This window comes from Rhipicephalus microplus, chromosome X (assembly GCF_043290135.1).
Source record: "Rhipicephalus microplus isolate Deutch F79 chromosome X, USDA_Rmic, whole genome shotgun sequence".
Classification (NCBI taxonomy): Eukaryota; Metazoa; Arthropoda; class Arachnida; order Ixodida; family Ixodidae; genus Rhipicephalus; species Rhipicephalus microplus.
The window spans coordinates 21,747,761-21,767,742 of NC_134710.1; the positions used below are offsets into that span (position 1 = coordinate 21,747,761).

At 40.4% G+C, this 19,982-nt stretch overlaps 1 protein-coding gene across 1 annotated transcript in view; it reads left to right on the plus strand.

Moving 5' to 3' along the window:
- The window catches only part of Suv3 (Suv3 RNA helicase), a 70,602-nt gene that overhangs the window by 34,856 nt on the left and 15,764 nt on the right, over positions 1-19,982 (plus strand). Inside the window, exons 9-11 of the mRNA XM_037426662.2 lie at positions 7,939-8,252; positions 9,614-9,823; positions 12,792-12,971. Coding sequence (XP_037282559.2) covers positions 7,939-8,252; positions 9,614-9,823; positions 12,792-12,971 — 704 coding nt within the window. The remainder of the gene's footprint in view (positions 1-7,938; positions 8,253-9,613; positions 9,824-12,791; positions 12,972-19,982) is intronic.

Sequence of the window (19,982 nt, forward strand, 5' to 3'; positions counted from 1 at the left end):
TAACAGAGCATTGCCGTCACTGTAGTTTTACCGTGGACCGATGTCAGCACGCGAACTTGCTTCGCCACCTTCTTCTCCATGGTTGTAGTGCCAGGCATGTCGAAGTAAAGAGGCGTCTGATCGGCATTCCTGATTTGCCCAAGCAGGTAGCCGTTGTTGTGCCACAAGTTTAGGACGAACCTGTGAAAACTGTGAAGCTTTTCATCGTACCTCTCCGCAAAACTTTTCGCATATGCCTGTTCACCTTCGGAGGGAAAAGCCTTTCCTCTTCATGAAGTTAGTTAGCCAGCACCTGCTCGCTTTAAACTGGCTCCGCATTAGCCCTTTTTCTAAGGCTAACTGCATAGCCCGCACTTGGAGAGTTCTGTCGTCGCGGGCCACTGTGCCGCTAGCTGCTCAAGCACATACTCGGCGAGCAGCTCTTCAATTTGCGGAAACCGACCCTGCTGTGGTCCACTGAAGCCTTTGCGTGAAGCTTTGCTGGTGACAATCTTCTGCTTTTGTTTCCGCCCGTCCCGCACGCACGTTTCGGGAACTCCGAATGACTGCGATGCGGCCCAGTTTCCATCCGTTTCTGCACACGCGATGACTTTTCTTTTAAAAGTGGCATCGTGGTGCACTCGAGTTTTTGTAGTCGGCCCTTCCATGCCGTCGATGCTAATGCACTACAAGATGACGAACTCCTCAGCACACGTACGAAGTGCCGCACATGGGAAACACATGGGCAGAAATGGGCGACGCGCCATGCCGACGCACGTAGGGGGTGGCCATTTTGGAAATGCTGATGGCAATAGAATGACCGTATTCTTTTTTTTGTACTTGATTCTAACGTGCATGCGATTTATGAACTCGCTTAACCGGAAAAAAGGTGCGCATTAGATTCGAGTAATTACGGTAAATAGATAAATTAGCTACACTTGCAAGTACAAGAAAATTAATTGTTCTTAAGCATATAGCAGTGAAAATGTTATATCTAACAGAGACCAGAGTCGAGTAAATATTTCTTTGTTTTCTTCTTCAATATTTTTATTGAAACATAAATTAATATTTATAGACATTTATTCATAGACACAGTGACCTGATATGTTAATTTTTGTTTGCCATAGTTAGTATGCGTCTTAGGGAACCACAGGCTTTGTTTTCGAAAATGGTATGTATCATTAGTCAAAATATTGCTTTGATTATGTAAATGATTAACTTTATTATGCTGCAAAAGATGAAAAATATAGACTTCATTCACTTTAAGCAAAGCATAGTGACAAAACAATGGCGAAGTGGGAACATATCGTGACATGTATGCGAACTGTGTACAAAGTTATGCATGAGAAATAGTTTACTGATTGACGTCGTCTAAAAGTTGTACCCTGAATTAAAGCACTCAATCAATCAGTCAAATGACTTAATTTCCTGTGTTACATACATGAGGGATCGATGATCATATTGGGCTAAAAGCTACTTGAGTAGGTTCTTATGCATTGTCAAGATCCCTGTTACAATCTTGAAGGGTGTCTTATCATACTTGCAAAATATATCCAGCATGTGCTTATTTCCCAACAGCAGAGGTAAATCCCCTTTTTTTCGAAGCAATGAGAAAACTCTAACTAAAATATATGTAAAGGCCGACTCCGGCAATTTTTTTACCATGTCAGAGTAATGGTGCTTTTATGTTCTTGAGACACTCTTGTCACAAGTCCAATCGCTCAATTGCACAACAAATTTGAAAAAAAAAAATTTAATTAGCAAAAAACTGCAATACTGAAACAGAAATCTAACAGAGTACGCTTTTACATATGACGTAATACTTTGTCCGAATGTGCCTGGTTACCCATGACGCCGCCAGATGGCACTACTTGTCTAGGCCGTACAAGTTTGTGCCTGCGGTGATTGGCTAAAATGCTTACGCTGTTATGATGAATATATGATGGCTTGTGTGTGCGACGCAACACAACACCATTTGCCATCTATCGCACGCACACCAACATGGAAAAGTGAATCGCACTATCAATCAAGGAAGCGCCGGCCTAACCTACACAATCCATAGCAGACAAGCAGATGCTGCAGTGCACAGTAGTTCCATCACTTCCGCCATGTAAAAATGAACCTCACACAAAGAATGTTTCCAATAATTCTGGCATGCGAGGTTCGCATTTTGAGGCAAGCTATAAATCATTTGAAAAGAATCTGCAAAACTCTCAAGCCTGCAGTTTGGCATGAATGTTGCAAATGTGCAAATGAACATACCCAGTGAATTTCATTGAGATCCATCGACCTCCAAAAATTGCTGGAGTTGGCCTCAAGGAAAAATCCTGACGTTTCTAAGCTGAGCCGGCTTCTTCAAGGGTAAGAAGGGCCGAGATGTTCGCATACATGTCAGGACATATAATAGCTATGCTAAATATATCAGCGCCGAACATCTCGGGCCTTCCCTCTTAAAGAAGAAGCCTGTTTGGCTTCAAAATGTCCCATTTTTTTTAATATTGTGCTGTATTCGTGACGAGCCAGCGAGCCAGTCCGCGTGACATACGATGATGATCACTACAATGGTTTGGTCATACAGATGAAGATGAAGTACATAGTCAGCGCTCACAATATATATTTTGGTTGAAGTTTTTTCATTCCTCTAGTTTCTATCCTGACCGGGCAGACTTCTGCCGAATGTTCACCTTTGACCCCTTGTTTTTGTTTTGCAATCATTGCAATGTGGTTGAAGTGTGGGAACTGGTGCACAAAAATGTGATGGAGTGTTGATGCATCATGCAGCATTAAAAAAGAAAACCACACAGATAATGCCACCATCTCATACAGTATTTAATATTTGACATTGGCCTGTGGATGCTTAGGAGGCATGAGCACTGAATAGAGTGACTTGTTGGACGGACAAGTGCTTGTCCATCTCTCATGTTTATTTCACGCCAAAAGCCACCGTAAGAGCACTCAGTATGTTAGACGAGCAAATGTTCGAAACTGTAAGCCTTTTCTTTCATGGGGCAGAAACACCTGTCACTTATAATACATTCATGTTGATTGCACTGTGTAAACTGGTTAGTGCATATTTAAGGGGGCAGACTGGTCTTAGTCATTTTTTTTTTATTTCTTCTGTGATCTTGATCAAACTGCACAGAAATATGTGGTTTTTTCTGCTGATTTCAAATATTTAATTAGTTTTCCTGTAACTCATCTTGTTCCTGAGATAAATTAAGTTCACCCCCTATTGTTTAACGCCACCATAAAAAAAAAAGTGCTCAATTAACAGTTATATTTAAGACATGCCAACATAGACTACCTATATATTGAAAGTATGCAAGAGTTTTTTTGTTTTTAGGCCTTCTTGGTTACTTTACAGCAAAATGAACTATTCATTTTTAAAAGCAATTGAAATTGTGTTATAATTTTGATGAGTAATTAATTAGAAATGCTTGTTCTCTAAATTCTGCTCCCATACTTGCATTCTACACACATACATGTTTCCATTGCAAAAAGAATCATTCTTGTACCTGCCCTAGCTGCAGAGATAATGGGGCCTCAAAATTGAAGTCATAAATTTGCCTTTTTGAGAAAAATGGAATAAACTAAAAACACACAGCTTCATCAAAAAGCAGCAATGATGGTGCACATGTTTTGCAATCCTCATAAAGGTGCTCATAAATTCATAGCAGAGCTACTAATACAGGTGCTGGCAAATTATAAAGAAGCCTCAAAGTCGGTTCCCCATTTAGTCCAGGTTCTGCATGTTAACAGCACCAAGAATCTGGACAGTTAGAATGACAATACAAAAAATTACCACTTCCTGGTGTGTGAAAATCTGTTGAGAGATAGAAAAAACTTGCAGAAACCAAATATGTCAATTTTAAAAAATGAATTTTTTTGTCACTTTTGTGTCCCAAAGACCAATGTGCCCCCTTATACATTTGAGGGTTGATTTTTATTTTTATAAACTTTTTTCCTCACATATTTTCGGAGACGTATATGCCTCACATGATGAATTGTCATAGTGGTTAGTCTGGGCAGGGGGCACCCATTTGCGATGTTAGCCGAGCAGGTTAGGAAACGCGGACTATGAAACATGATAGGCTGCAAGGAGGCTGATGCATTGTTCTTGGACAGTGAGGTTGCTGGATCAATTCCCGGCCATGGAAGCTGCATTTCGGAGGGAAGCAAAATGCTTGACACCTGTGTACTTAGATTGAGGTGCATGTTAAAGAATACTAGATGTTCAATATTTCCGGAGCCCTTCACTATGGAGTCCTTCATAATCATATTGTGGTTTCGGGGCATTTAACAGAAATAAATATTAATCCTTACACAGTGATGAAGAGCTGAGATTAACAATGAACACAAAGTATAAATAATTTTACATTCACTTGCATAAACTCTGTAGGATGCATGTTACTTTTACTTACCAGAATGGAAGGCATGCGGACTTGTGTTGCCAAATGAGTTGTACATTAGATTTAGGTGCACATTATGAACATTTTTCATAGATTTGGTATAGGTTTTCATTTTTCATAGGTTTGGTCGTGCAACCCGCAGGGCGCGGGTTCGAATCCCGGCTGCGGCGGCTGCATTTCCGATGGAGGCGGAAATGTTGTAGGCCCGTGTGCTCAGATTTGGGTGCACGGTAAAGAACCCCAGGTGGTCTAAATATCCGGAGCCCTCCACTACGGCGTCTCTCATAATCATATAGTGGTTTTGGGACGTTAAACCCCACATATCAATCAATCAATCAGGTTTGGTCGTGCAGCCACAGTGTGTTCAAATGTGCATTTTATATAGTATTTGGCAGCTTGACCAGTTGTGATTTTTTTTTTCTTTCTGGCAAGGTTTTACAAATAGAGGTCAGCTAAATGTGGTTATAAGGGTTGTGGCCTTCAGTAATTTCTAGCTTGTATGCTTATGAAAGCCTTGTCAAGTGAAGGCAAGTTACATTTTTAAAGTTTCGCTCGGCTTTTTCTAACTCTTTATGGCCCGTTGTTAACTGCTGCTCGACAACAAGACATGGCTGCAGGGTTTTGTGGTCAGGCGCTGCTGGACAAGTGCATTATGCGCCATCTATGGAAGAACTTTTTTTACTTGAGTTTTGAGTGTTTTATTTTCAGGTAAGAATAGATGGAAGGTGAGAGAATGGTTTCAGACTTCAAAGAATTAATGTGAAGGCACATATTCTGATTCCCTGGTCACCCAAATGTAGCATTGCAATATAAAACTGCGTTAATAGTAATTTTGCAAGTGGTACTTGCCATTGCTGGTGTAGTTCTAAAGTTTCACTAATCACAGTAGGACATTCAGGTTGACAGCTTCAAAGGGCCACACTAAATTTGTTGTTCTTGTTCTGTTCATTCTCTGCAGCACATAGCATTTTTCATTTAGATCACTCTTCACTAGGCTTGTGCGAATAGTTAACTTCAGGTTCAAAGCGAATAGTGATTTTGGTCGAAAAATTTTGAATCAAATTCGATTACTATGTATTGCATACTATAAAGGAAAATGGGCATATTTGTCATGACCTAGATATTCTGCACAATATTTTTTAAAAATTTAAACAAGGCCTGTGCACATGTCTTGCCTTTATGTCCGTGGCCCAGGGACGGGGTTCCAAAGAAAGTGGGAACAACTTTGAATAGTAGCAGGATTTGACTTTCGAGGAATGCAAATGATAACCTGTAAAATGAGTTATGTTTTAAACTTTACTATACTTAGAGCATGTAAGCCTGTATAACGACTTTCCTAACTTAAAAAAATGATGAATCGATGGGAGGGTAGTGTGTTCATTTAACTCTTTCGTTACTGCTTGAAAATGGCTATTTTTCATATGTCTGGGAAAATTTTTTTTGCCAGTTTGAAAAGTATTCTAGCACGCATTGTAGCTGACCTAATTTTCCTCAGTGAAATACTCTTTCCGAAAAATGATGTTTTCGGACAACAAAAGTACTTTAAAAGGAATAAAATTGTGAAAAGTGGGAAATTTCTGGTTTCCAGCTGGTAATCAGAACCAAACTGCTGCTTCGTTGCTCGTGCCATGCAGTGAAGCATTGCTTGGTTTTTCGTGAAACACGAGTGAGCCCTTACACTTTTCTCAGTAGTTCTTTTTTTTGTGTGTGTGATAACAGCATGCAGCTGTTTCAGTATAGATGGATGCCTGTGATGTGAACATTCTTTCTATAAATCAGACGTGTGAAGAACTTCGCTTTTTCGTCTAGCGTCTCCTCTATCCATGAGTCACTTCACTCTGCATAGGTTGGCGTTCGAACATATGAATCCAAGGGTTATTCTTTACACTTTGCACATTGTATTCAAAAAAAGAACAATATCGTGTGCAGTCCTAAAACATTTCGCGCTGCTCCTTGGTCGGGGCCAAGATCTACTCCGGTCTCCTTCTTGTCGAGAGGAAAAGCTCCGCAGCCGGCGCCAGCACACCGCGCCCCAGCGATGTGTGAGCCTCGCACATAACCAAAGTAGCTATAAGACTGTGCACAAAGGTGATCAGCTACGCATTTGCAGCGGAGGAGACAGTTTGAGGCCGTAAACAAAACAAACCTACAAATGGCTGTGGATGTCTCAGGCTGTCGCAAGACATTGTCGCCATAAAATTTGAGGCTGAAGTGCTGGCCTCCTCAGACTCTAAGCTCATCCTCATTCACTTCATGTGCGGTTGCAAGACAGTTTCGAGCGGCACATGTTTTTTTCTTTTTGCAGTGCAGGTGCACACCCATGCGCTTGTGATGACACCATAGGAGTGACTAGTGAGACTAGATGCGGTCCTGTGTCTGATATACTGATGCAAGTGAAACCAAAGCTGCTGGAAACTGGCTGAGAAGGCCACCTCCACATGATATACATGCAGCGGGCCTTCAAGAATATTTTTTTTTTAATATATTTTCCCTCACTCCTAGCAACAGCTCTCTGTTGAAGAGCTAGCACAAACTTCCTGGCAATTATTACTGTTAGATACTGTCAGATTGCAAAGCTGACACCTTAATGTAATATTTGACTTGCAAAGGCTCTTTTAATTACAGAACTTTGACATTACAGTTGCGAAATCATGAGGGGTACGCACTTCTGTCAAGTTTGCCAGCCAAGTGCATTTTCTCAACAACACATGCACATTGGTTCGCACAAAAATTTGTAAAAAATCGCCATGTTGCCAATCTGAGCCAATTCAAGTTGATTCCGAAAGTCAAGTGGCTGAACTACCTACTAGAAAGTACTGAGTGCACCAGAAACAAATTCAACATGCCAAAATTGACCATTTAAAGTGTCGATCACCGGTGATCGATTTGAATATGCGTGGTAACAAAATAGTTAAATCTTGAAGTCGGACTTCGCGGCAGTCTGATTTCTCTTGGGTAGGTGTTTTCATGGCTTATCAATCCTTTACTGCTGTGAAGTCACTATTGAAGGGAGTAATATGCTGACTAATACATTTGAACAGGTTGCTTTCATGGCTTAGCACTGCTTCACTGAAATAAAACCACCTTTACAAAGATTATATGCGGGCTAATATATGTCTATCTGTTCATCTCAAATACTTCGAAATTTTAAATAATTTAAATTCGAATTGAAGTGAATTCAAATACTGTAATATTCATTCAAATATTCAGAGCACTTGAATATCCGCGCAAGCCTACTCTTCAGCGAATCCGAGCAATACAGAAGTTTGTTAGATAACGTGGGTTTGAAGGGATGAAAAGTTGTTGAACCGGCAATGTTGCAGGAGCTAATAGTTTGTCCAAGGGGTCTGTATTGTATGCTTTGACAATGGCAGGTTCTCTTGTCCAGACATTGTCATCAACATTCTTTGACAACTTCTCATCACTTTTTCAGGGACGGCAGCATGGTTCACAGTTTCTGTGCTTGAGCTGTTTTTCTTCTTGCTATTACTGTTGAAGTTGGAGCATATTGCAGAAGACTTCCGCATGTTTTTTTTTTATTATTTTGCAGAAAGCTTGGAAAAGATACAGCCAGGTGATTGTGTTGTGTGCTTTAATAAGAGCGACATCTACCAAGTGAGCCTACAAATTGAACGGCAAGGTCTGGAATGTGCAGTCATCTACGGTGGACTGCCACCTGGCACCAAGCTGGCCCAAGCACAAAAGTTCAATGACCCTTCTCATCCATGCAAAGTGCTTGTTGCCACTGATGCTATTGGTATGGGCCTCAACCTTAGCATTGGTCGTGTCATCTTCTACTCGCTCGTGAAGCCCTCACTTAATGAGCGGGGGGAACGACAGATGGACACTATTTCTACATCTCAGGTAGTCTGCCGGTTTGCAGCTATAATATTTGGCAACTCTGTGCATTTCTGGGGCTTCAATGTTGATGTAAAAGTGGGAACATTAAAATGCATTAATGTGAAAAACGATGTACACTAATTCACTACCAATCAATTAAATATTTCTGATAATTTGTTTCTAATTAGACATTCTGGCTCGTCTCATCAATATTATATCCGCCCGAACATTTAGCACCTTGATCCTGAAATTGGCTTTTGACGTATAGTAATTTAAACTTGACTGCACACACCTGACCCTAATGTGTTGCTGGAGCTGATGGCTTCATCACAATTTTGTTTATTATGTGGTTATATAATGTAATTACAGACTAGTAATTAAAATAGGACTTCATTTATAGCTCCTTATTAGCTTACAGCAGCATAACTAAGAACAAAAAAAAACATGCTCAGCTCAAGCAACTGAAGAAAGGGTAAAATTAAAATACCCCATTCGCCACGTTCTTGCAGTAAAACATTATGGAGGGTTTTCTTGCTTGCCATGCAGTGCACACTAAAATCTATCTCATATGCTCATTTCACTATATTTTTCCAGGCTTAAGATATGGTGTGTCTGTTTGCTTTGTCCTCCTTCTTACTAAGGTCATTAGTTGTAGTGTGCAGAAGGGATGTGTCCGTGCTAGATTTTCAGTGCATATACTGGGCGCACATAAGCAAATTCAGTGCTTACAGTTGGGTGCACAAAAATGAAGTCTTTCTTAACCTTTCCAGTTGTTCTTGCCTAATTTTCTGTTGCGAAGATTGTAATGCATGTATGGGATACACCTGAAAACTGTAGAATAAATAATTTACTTGCCAAAGTCCGCTGTAATGGTGTAGGGGTTACGGTGCTTTGCTGCTGATTCGAAGGTTGCAGGTTTGTTCCCAGCCGTGGTGGTTGCGCTTTGAGGGAGGTGAAATGGTGGAAAGGCCGATGTACAGTGCATTGTCTTAGCACATTCACCATATGGTTAAAATTACCAGAGCCCTTCACTATGCCGTCTTTCATGATCATATTGTAGTTTTGCGGTGTTAAACTCCAGGCGTTAATATTATTATTATTGTTGTTATTTGCTGAATTATTGGAAGAAATATTGCTTTTTTTCCTCATATGCGAAATAGCTTTTATTAAATGTGTCAGTTTGTAATGAATTCCAAATAGTGAGGAGGTAGGTCATTGTTGGAAAGTGTTGGGAACATTTACCGTATTTTGCTGGCCCCTGCTTGGTAAAAATGAGATCGTTAACGCTACGATTGAAGCCTTCCTTTTGTCTGTCTGATTGCAGTACATTGACGATTGCAGTCTGTTACAAGCCACCTTTGTTTTCGTGGTTTTGCTTCTTGCAGGCCCTTCAGATTGCAGGCCGAGCCGGCCGTTACGGTAGCCGGTACGAGGTTGGTCGTGCAACAACGATGAAGCCACAAGATCTACCTGCGCTGAAGCAGATTCTTGGGGCCTCTGTGGAGCAGATCGAAGCAGCCGGACTGCACCCAACTGCTGAACAAATTGAGCTCTTTGCTTATCATTTGCCGCATGCAACTCTGGCCAATCTTGTGGTGCGTTTCTTTTCCATTGAATACCCACTGTGGTAGCTTAGCAGGTAAAGTGTCATGCTGCTAAGCTCGAGGACGCTAGTTCGATTATCAGCTATGGCAGCTGCCTGTCAATGGAAGCAAAATGCAAGAGCATCCAGGTTCTAACATTTCCAAGTGCACGTAAAGCAACACCAGCTCGTAAAGATAAATTGAGGTGTGCCTTGTAATCATATCAGGGTTTTGGCACATAAAAGCACCACAATAAATAATAATAATAGTAATAATAATAATAATTTTATTATTAATATTACTATTATTCCAGTAAGCTGACATACACTGATGAAAAAAAGGAATATCACTGTTTTATGTGTGCCTTGTCAACAGAAAACTGAGCATAGACATATTTTTCTCACCAGTCAGCAATTACGAGATGTTTCTTTGACATAGTGGCAGTGGCTGAATAGGTGCATGCATTTGTCATAACATGTGAACTTCTGTTTCATCTTCCATTCTCCTGAAGCAGCTGTACTGCTGGAATCGCGTTTGCCACTACTGCTGTCAGGTGGCAAAACAGACCACATCTCTGCAGCAGCTAGCCTCAATCTTTATGAAGAGCATAGTGTCAGGATTCACTAAATGCAGTGTCTTGTTGCTATGAGTTCATTTCTTACTGTGTTGCTTGCTGCTTTTTTTATCAGTTTGCTATGTGTAGTTACATTTTTCATATTGCAACAAGTGGGTGTTCTGGTCATGTTGCTGCTGTTATAGTTTCGGAAGGTGGGACTAGTCAAGCTGCGTATATTTAGTTTAGTTTAGTTTTGTTTATTTATTTCTGATACAAAAAGAGGAGTAAGAGCTAAAGGCCATATTGCCTGACAGAGGCTTCTACTCCCATGCGCATTCGCATGCGTGTACATGTTTGCATGCGATGGGAGTATACAAACAATAGAGCAACCAGAAAAATCATAACATGCATGTACATAATTGTCACTGCAAATAAAGCATTACAGGTAGACATCATACATGAAAACAAGCATATCATACAGACACTCCAAGAATATGTACCTATGTATATGCATTAAATTGTGAATTTTCAAATTGTAGGACAAACTGTATATGTGGTACACGTAAAAAATTAGACAGATATATTTTATTGATAAGTTATTGTGGAATGTAACAGAAAGTTCTTTATAAATTTTTTAAAGTGGGGTGCATGAAAATCTATATGATGTTCAACAATGTTCAATAGCCGGGGTACTTGATACTCAAGGTCCTGACGCCCGTAGTTAGTTCGCATAAGTGGTGGCATTCTCGTTTGGTGGCGTAATTGATATCGAGGGGGAGAAACAGGCAGGCTACTAACATGGAGCCTGTGCTTTTTTATGTGCAAAAGTAATCTATAATAGTAGATTTGATTTGCCCTGATTAACGAGTGTTTCTCAAAAAGATTGTGTGTGGGTAAATCTCGCGGTCTACTGTGATAGTTTTCGAAAATTCGCATTGCCCTTTTTTGCAGTTTTATTAATTTGTTGTAATTTTTTGCAGTTGTTGTTCCCCATATTAATGCACAATAGCTAAGTTTTGAGTGAAAGAGGGCGTAGTACATTGCCTTCTTTAGTGTTAGTGGTATAAGACTACTAATTTTATATATAGAGCCTACTACTTTACTGAGGTCGCTGCTGAGTTTATTGATATGAATGTCCCAAGAGAGGTTTTCTTGAAACCATGCCCCCAAAAACTTTTGCGTTGTTACCTGTTCTATCTGCTCTCCTTTAAATAAAACAGTAATCTTGACAGGCATCGGCTTATTTATCGGTTTAAATATTATATACTTAGTTTTGCTGACATTTAATTGAAGTTTGTTTAATTTCAGCCAGTCAGATAATAAATCTGAATAATCATTAATTTCTTTTTCAATCTGTTGTAGGGATGAATTTGAAAAGAAAAGATTAGTGTCATCCACATACATGACTATGTTCGGTGTAGGTGAAATGCTTGAGAGGTCATTGATGTATATGTTAAATAATACCGGGCCAAGTATGGATCCCTGCGGTACACCAGTCTGTACGCTACGATATGGAGGGGTCACCTGATTAAGTGAAACATACTGAAAACGATCCATTAAGTAGCTTCACATGAGATCTAACGTTGTACCGCGTATCCCATAGCTATGAAGTTTAGATAACAGTATTTCATGATTCACACTGTCGAATGCTTTACGGAGGTCAAGGAATAAACCGACCGTGTATAAAAGATTTTCAATGTTTTGTAGTATTTGATGTTTTATTTTGAGGAGTGCATCCTCACATGATTTATTTTTCCGAAATCCATACTGAGATATACTAAATATGCAGCTTTTATCCCACAATTGTTACTGTGTAGGCTTACGTGGCAATAAAAGAAGTGAATAATAAATAAATAAGTACTGCTTGTTATACTCAAAAGGGGAATCTGAAACCCAAGTTCGCAAAAATATTTTTTCTAGATTGTGCTTGCACTCTTAATGTGGCCGTCTTCGGTGTTGCCAGCATATAGCTGCACAAAGGTAGGAATGCAGCAATACAGTCAGCTAGACAAGCTAGAAAATTCGGCTGCTTTCGCGACACCACCGCAGTTCATGCAGCAGAACATCTTAAATTTTAGATGCTTAGTGTCCGATTTTCTTTTAGTTTATGCCCAAATTACAAGTTGAACATGACTTTACGTGAAGCCATCACCACTGCTGCATCAATCTTCTCAAAGGCTCGACCCAGCGCTTTGGCGAGTTGATCTATTTGTGGCAGTGATGTATGCCAAAATCCAGCTTTGCTGCAATGCGAATATGTTATGGGGTGAAGCATATTTTAAATTCGAAAGGTCCACTCACACTTTTAAGTACCAGATAAGCTCTGTGGCTCATGCGTGATTGTTTATTGCATGTGTTGCCGTCTATCTTGCTTGGTCTGTTATATAGGTTGATCTTGATATCCATTTCAATTTTTTTTTCTAGGATATTTTTGTAAGCCTTTGCAAAGTTGATTCATCATCCTACTTCATGTGCAACTTAGAGGGCTTCAAGTTTCTGGCGGACATGATCCAGCATGTACCCCTGCCATTACGGGCACGATATGTGTTCTGCTGCTCACCCATCAATCAGAAAATGCCATTTGTGTGCAGCATGTTCCTCAAGGTAAGCACTTCTTATAGCCCTGTGTCCTTCGTTAACCTAGTAGTGAGTGTGTATTAGTTTAGCTCATCATAAAGTTTTAATTCAGAACCATTAGTTGCTTGAACCTTTACGGCTGTTTCTATTCGACATCAGGGTGTACGGATCAATATGTTTTGTGTCATTGCAAAGTTTTTTACTTTTGCAGGTGAAATACAATCGAACCTTCTTAATTCATATCACCAGGTAATTCCGACTGATGCATTAGTCTGAGCAAAATGAGGTATTTGAATAAGGTAGAACTGTCTTGAATTAAACCTAAAACATGGACCTTGGTTAATTCGAACTAGTTGCCTATCCAAGGAGTACTTTTCGTGCGATCACAAGCAGAGTCGTGTCACTAGTCTGGTATCAAATTACACTTATCAGTATCAAATTAAAGTTACATTCCGGCATGACTCAAGTATAGTAAATACAGAGCATGGTAAGAGCATACCAAAATGCTCAGAATGACTCTCTAAATGTCGGTTGGGGCGCACACTCACCAGCTGCCTTCCCTGCCGCAGGAATTTGAACTAGCTACACTTCTTAGGTTCAGTTGGTGAAATTTTTTTTTCGTACCTGTCCAAGTAGCTAGACTTTGTGGCAGCCACGCCACCAAGCCGCTGATGTTTTAGTAGTCGACCCCTTCAACATTTTATATACCGTAATTACTCGAATCTAATGTGCACTTTTTTTCCGGTTAAGTGAGTTCATGAATCGCATGCACGTTAAAATCGAGTGCGAAAAAAAAAAATTAATACAGTCATTCTATTGCCATCGGCGTTTCCAAAATGGCCGCCCCCTACGTGCTTCGGCATGGCGCGTCGGCCATTTCTGCCTATGTGTTTCCCATGTGCGGCACTTTGTACGTGTGCTGAGGAGTTCGTCATCTTGTAGTTCATTTGCATCGACGGCATGGAAGGGCCGACTCCAGAAACTCGATGAGTGCACCACGATGCCGCTTTTAAAAAAAAAGTCATCGCATGTGCCGAAACAGACGGAAATCAGGCCGCATCGCGGTCGTTCGGAGTTCCCGAAACGTGCAGGTGGGACTGGCGGAAACAAAAGCAGAAGATTGTCACAAAGACTCATGCAAAGGCTTCAGTGGGCCACAGCAGGGTCGGTTTCCGCAAATTGAAGAGCTGCTCGCTGAGTATGTGCTTGAGCAGCGAGCGGCACAGCGGCCCGTGACGACAGAACTGCTCGAAGTGCGGGCTATGCAGTTAGCTTTAGAAAAAGGGCTAACGCGGAGCCAGTTCAAAGCGAGCAGGTGCTGGCTAACTAACTTTACGAAGAGGAAAGGCTTTTCCCTCCGAAAGCAAACGGCATGCGTCAAAACTTGCCGGAGGAGTACGAAAAAAAGCTTCACAGTTTTCAGAGGTTTGTCCTAAACTTGCGGCACAACAACGGCTACCTGCTTGAGCAAATCGGGAATGCCGATCAGACGCCTTTTTACTTCGACATGCCTAGCACCACAACCGTCGAGAAGAAGGGGGCAAAGCAAGTTCGCATGCTGACATGGGCCACGGTAAAACAAGAGTGACGGCAAAAAACAAGAGTGACGGCAATGCTCCGTTGCACGTCAGATAGGCACAAGCTTCCCCCATACCTCATATTTAAACGGAAGACGCTCCCGAAAGGAGTCGTTTTCCAGAGTAGTGTGATCGTGCGGGCCAACGAGAAAAATGGGTGCGGGTCGTTGCAATCGATGCCTTAATTTTTTTTCCTCGTCGTGAAAACCGAGTGCGCGTTACAATCGAGGGCGCGGTAGAATCGAGTAAATACGGTACATATTGGTAAATAAAAGTATCAGTCCCGACTGCCTCTAGATGGAGTTCGGCATACTAGTATTGCCTTACCGAGGCATGGCAGAAGTATAATCCTCTCTTTGATGTACTCGGTGGTATTGAGTTGTTGAATTATTGCGCAGATGAATTGGATGCAGTGTAATAAGAGCATATGCTTGTTTACAAAGTGGCACACTCCATGTCGGTTTGGGCACACATTCATTAGCTGCCTTTCCTGTCGCAGGAATGTGATCTCGCCGATGTTCTTAGGTTCAATTGCGGACTTGATTTTGAAGCGTCCTGACTGAATATTTCGTTGTTTTTTTTTTTGAACCCGTCTTAGTGGCTGGACTTTGTGGCTGCCACGCCACCAAACGGCTAATGTATTGTTATTGGGCCCTTCCAATCTGTTGTTTACATATATTGTTGTATAACAACATTAGTTTCCTTAATTACGGCACTGCATCTGAATGTAATTCATCCGTTATTTGATGAAATCAATGATGTAGTCAAAATAGAAACTGGTGAGAGTGGGAACCCCCCACGATTCTCGGGTTCTGTACCACTTTTTTTTTTTTTTTTTCAGAACCCCCAACTAGCTGGAATCTGTAACCACCATGTTCCTTGACAACTAGTAGAATGCCATGAAATAGTTATGCCAAAAGATGTGTTTTTTATTTTGTTTGAGGCAGTAGGGTATGTACAATATTTTCTGAAGGAGATGCGTCATTATCTTGTAGATGCCTTTAGATGTTACATGGCATCCAATCGTGGTTGCGGTCTGACATAATTGGGAATGTTTTTGTCAATGATACGTTCCATTGTAATTGATATTGCTCTGTCCTTTTTTTATTGCCAATAATTTGGGTAATTCATCAATTGTTACTAATGAGTTAATAGATTTGGAAAGTGAGGCTATGATGGGTGCCGTAATTTGACATTCATTTCGATAATGAAGGAAATTAATGCAGATGTTGTCACAGGGGCACATAGATATTGGTGCCAGATTAAAACGATGTAAGTGATACGTAAATCTTTCGTGCCGACTTAGTATCCTTACTATAGATCTGTGTGGTGGAAAATATGAGGGGAGTTTTTCTATGTTTGGGCCCAATTTGAAAAGTTCTGTGTCAGAATGATTTCAAATCCAATTTGTATTCCAATATAGGTACATCCAGTCATAAAATTTTATTCTAATTGTTTTAGTTTATGTTTTAGACTACCGAATTAATCCGTATTTCGTTGCCGACTGAGCGGCAGCATTCGCAAAATCATTACCGTAGACGTCACTGTGGCCTTGAACGTGATATAAATTTACGGTAATATATTTTTTTTAGTTTTGAGAGGTCCCCAATTATCTGTGCCACCCTCGCATCCGATGTTTTTAGACTTGCAATAGCCGTTAATAACAATAAACAGTACGTGTAAATGTTGATCGGCAGTTGTGTTCGAATGGTGGACAGATAATGGAGGGCCTCCTGAAAAGCTATGGCTTCGGCACAGTATGCACTGCTTGCTTCCAATATTTTAAAACGGCCTATTTTAATGATGTTCTGTTTAGGCCCGATGACGACAAAAGCAGCACCAGCACATCTAATCGTGTTTGAACCATCTGTATATACATGAATAGCTCTATGAGTTGTGAAAAAGTAATTTCTGCAGGTTTTAAAGGGTAAAAGTTTTTTATGTACGCCCGTTCCACTGGGTGTTTTTTCCAAATGTCGCATGTGTATTCTATGGATGTGGGGACATAATAATTTGGTCCGTAACAAGTCGGTTGTTTTAAAATGAACACCGAAAATTCCGCAGAGACTTGCTCCATTTCCAATTCTATGGGCGGTGCTTTCAGTAATACTTGTAGTGTGGCAGTTCTTGTTGTTCTGTATGCTCCCGTTAACACGATTAATGGGAGACGATGTGCTGAAATAAATTTTTCTTTTAGTAAGGAATCGGGTGGATCAGTCCACCAAACCGGTGTCACATATGTAATGGACGGTAATACCACTTGCCTGTAAATCATTCTAGCAGGCTTTCCCGTTCCTGTGTATTGGATTTGAAAATATGTTGAAATTTTAGGTACTAAATTTTCTAGTTTTTGTCTAATATGTTATACGTGTTCTTTAAAGCCTAATCTAGAATTGAATATAACTCCTAATATGCGTAATGTGTCTCTCTTTTGTAATTGTTCATTACCTAATGCAATATTAAATGAAGCAGTTCATAAGGACGGATGACCGTTCGGTAATATTATGTATTCCGATTTAAGGGCATTAAGTGTAACATTGGCTTGTTTGGCCCATGTCTAAACTTTTTTGAGGTCGTCGACAGCTTTTTGCTCTAACATCGGTTTAGTGTTTGCCTATATCATGAGTACCGTGTCGTCAGCATGTGCTTGAATTGAACCATGTTTTGAAAGCTGTATTTGTAACAAACCATTGATTACTAAATTCCATAGTAATGGACTAATAGGTGAGCCCTGTGGGCTCCCTAGTGTCGGCTTTTCATAAGCGTACGAAGTTTTCGTTTTAAAAACTACTCTTCTATCACTCAAAAATGATCTGAATAAATAAAATTGGTTTTGTGGAATATTGTGACGTTGTAAGAACGTCAACACCTAATGGATGCCAGTCTGAGTTGAACTCCCCTTTGAAATCCAAGGAAATCAAAAGAGTGGGTAGTTTGTCGTTTTTGAGGCATTTTAATTTTTGTTTCAATTCATATAGGGTCATGACGGCACTCCTGCCACTTGTAAAGCCAAATTGATTGTTTTGAATTACCCTAAGTTGTTCTGATGCAGAAAATCATATAAACGCGAGTTTAATAGTCGTTCTAAAATTTGCCGAGTAATGAATTCATGACTATTGGTCTATAAGATGTGGGATCCTGTGGGTCACGACTGGACTTAGGAATAAAGATAATAATGTGTTGGAAAATGTCCTAATGTCAAGGCTGAATTGAAAATAAATAGAAAAAATTGTCGATGACTTTCGAAAAGTGATCGAATAGTGGTTAAAGTGAGCCCGTCAAGGCCTGGAGCCAAGTTGGTTTTACATTGTGTTATAGTTGTTTTGATTTCTTGGATTGTAAAGGGACGATCTTTCCTGTCCGAAACAGCTCGTGCCGACGCTATGGTACGGATGCCTTTATGAAAGGTATTGTCTGTGGAGTTATCATCTTTGCTGACATGTGTTTTCAGAAGCAAAGATGCAGACTCCAAAATACTTTGAGTGAGTGTTCCATCTGGCAATTTGAGTGATGACAATTGAACTGGGGAGCGTAGCTTGTTAAATGCAGTCCTGAACGGTCGGCCGAAAACAGACAGCTTTGTACACTGTGTACAAAACCGATTTAACGAGGCCTCCTGTGCCTTTCTTATATTGTTTCTGTATTTACTTCGGGCTGCCGTATAAGGCCGTCTCAAGCATTCTCGCATATCCGGTTCCCGTGCGTGTTGGTATGCCCGACGTAATTTGCGTACTTGCATTCGTTCCTGTTCTAAATCTCTGGTCCATCATGTGTTTGATCGATGAGGACCCGGTTTGTACGTACTCAAGTTTCTTTTAACGAGAGTATCGTAGATGTCATAAAATTTTGTGAGGATTAGGTCCAGAGCAGATCACGACTGGACTGCAGATCTGCTCCAATGACCTTGTCAAACCACGAGTTATTTTTGAGAGATGTCATTACGTTTTCTTTTCCTCTTAACGCAATTTCTTTTCTTTACCCGCTGGTTTTTCTGCAAATGAAAACAACAATAGGCGATGATCACTGAACATGTATCCATTTATTACTTCCCACTTGTATCCCTCCGATACTAATTGGGAGTTTGCGGCAGTGACGTCTATCCAACTATGTACGTATAAGGTTTCAAATGTTGGTAACGAATCTGGATCGTTCTGTATTGACAGAGAGTGCTGAATAAGTAACTGCACAAGTCCGTTTCCTTTTAAATCAGGTGGTGAACGTCCCCACAATGAAGTTTTGACATTAAAGTCTCCTGCTAATATTACTGTTTCTATATGGGTCATGTCGATACAATTAGAAACTAAATCCAAATATTGATTTATGTCATTATGTGGGGGAGCGTAAACACCTATCAAAAGGAAATCGCGGATGGCGATGTTACACGAATGGCAATCACATGAGTATGTATAAAAATAGGAAATAGATCGAATTCCATAGAAGTTCCAAATATTATAAATTTTGGGTCTTTGGACACGGCAAATTTAAAATATGTTGTTGGCATTCCCGGTATCTCTCCTCTTCGCATGTGTGGATCGCACGCAGTTGCGATGTCTATGGAAAGTTTATTCATGATGTATATTTATCCTTGAGTTACAGATTCTGGATGATCAAAATTTGTTTGAATGAATTTGAGATTTATTGTAGAGTCCATTTTGTAAAATGTTCGAATACCAATCGGGTATGTGCCAGATTAGAGTTGGATATATGTGATCGATCGCGTATGTGCCGATCTATGAAGTGAAGTAATGGGTATGTGCGACATTGAAGTTGTAAATTCAATTCAGTCGCCAAAGAGGAATGACAGCACCATCTGCCGATACTTATTTGTGATTTACCCCAACTAACATGTTCATGAACCATCTCTTTGCCTAAGTTGTCTGTCTTGTTTGCATATTTACCAGCAGGTAGAAGAGAGAAAACATAACTTTTAATGTGTCCAATTAGGCGAAGAAATTCATTTTTGGGAGCCAAATTGTTACGGCAGTAGTATGATAATAGTTGAAACGATGAAGTCCTATTAAAAGGGACTGTCTACCGCTCGGGAAATTTTTTGTGATTGTCGCGCAAATGAAACGATCGTTCATCACATCGGCGGCAACAAGCATGCTTTCGTGCCAGAAAAACAGGAATTGTAACTTTAACTTCATGATCAAAGTAGATAAGAAGTGACTACTAGCGTGACCCAACAGCGAATGTGGTCAATCTTGATAATCTGATTTATATGTGGGGTTTAACGTCTCGAAACCACCATATGGTCATGAGAGACACCGTAGTGGAGCGCTCCGGAAATTTAGACCACCTGGGGTTCTTTAACGTGCACCCAAATCTGAGCACACGGGCCTATAACATTTCCGCCTCCAACGGAAAATCTTGATTATCTGTTGGTAGGACAAAAAATATTCACAGGTAGACTTACCTGTTTTGCCTAAAAAGAAACTTTTTTACTGGAGATTGTATTTTA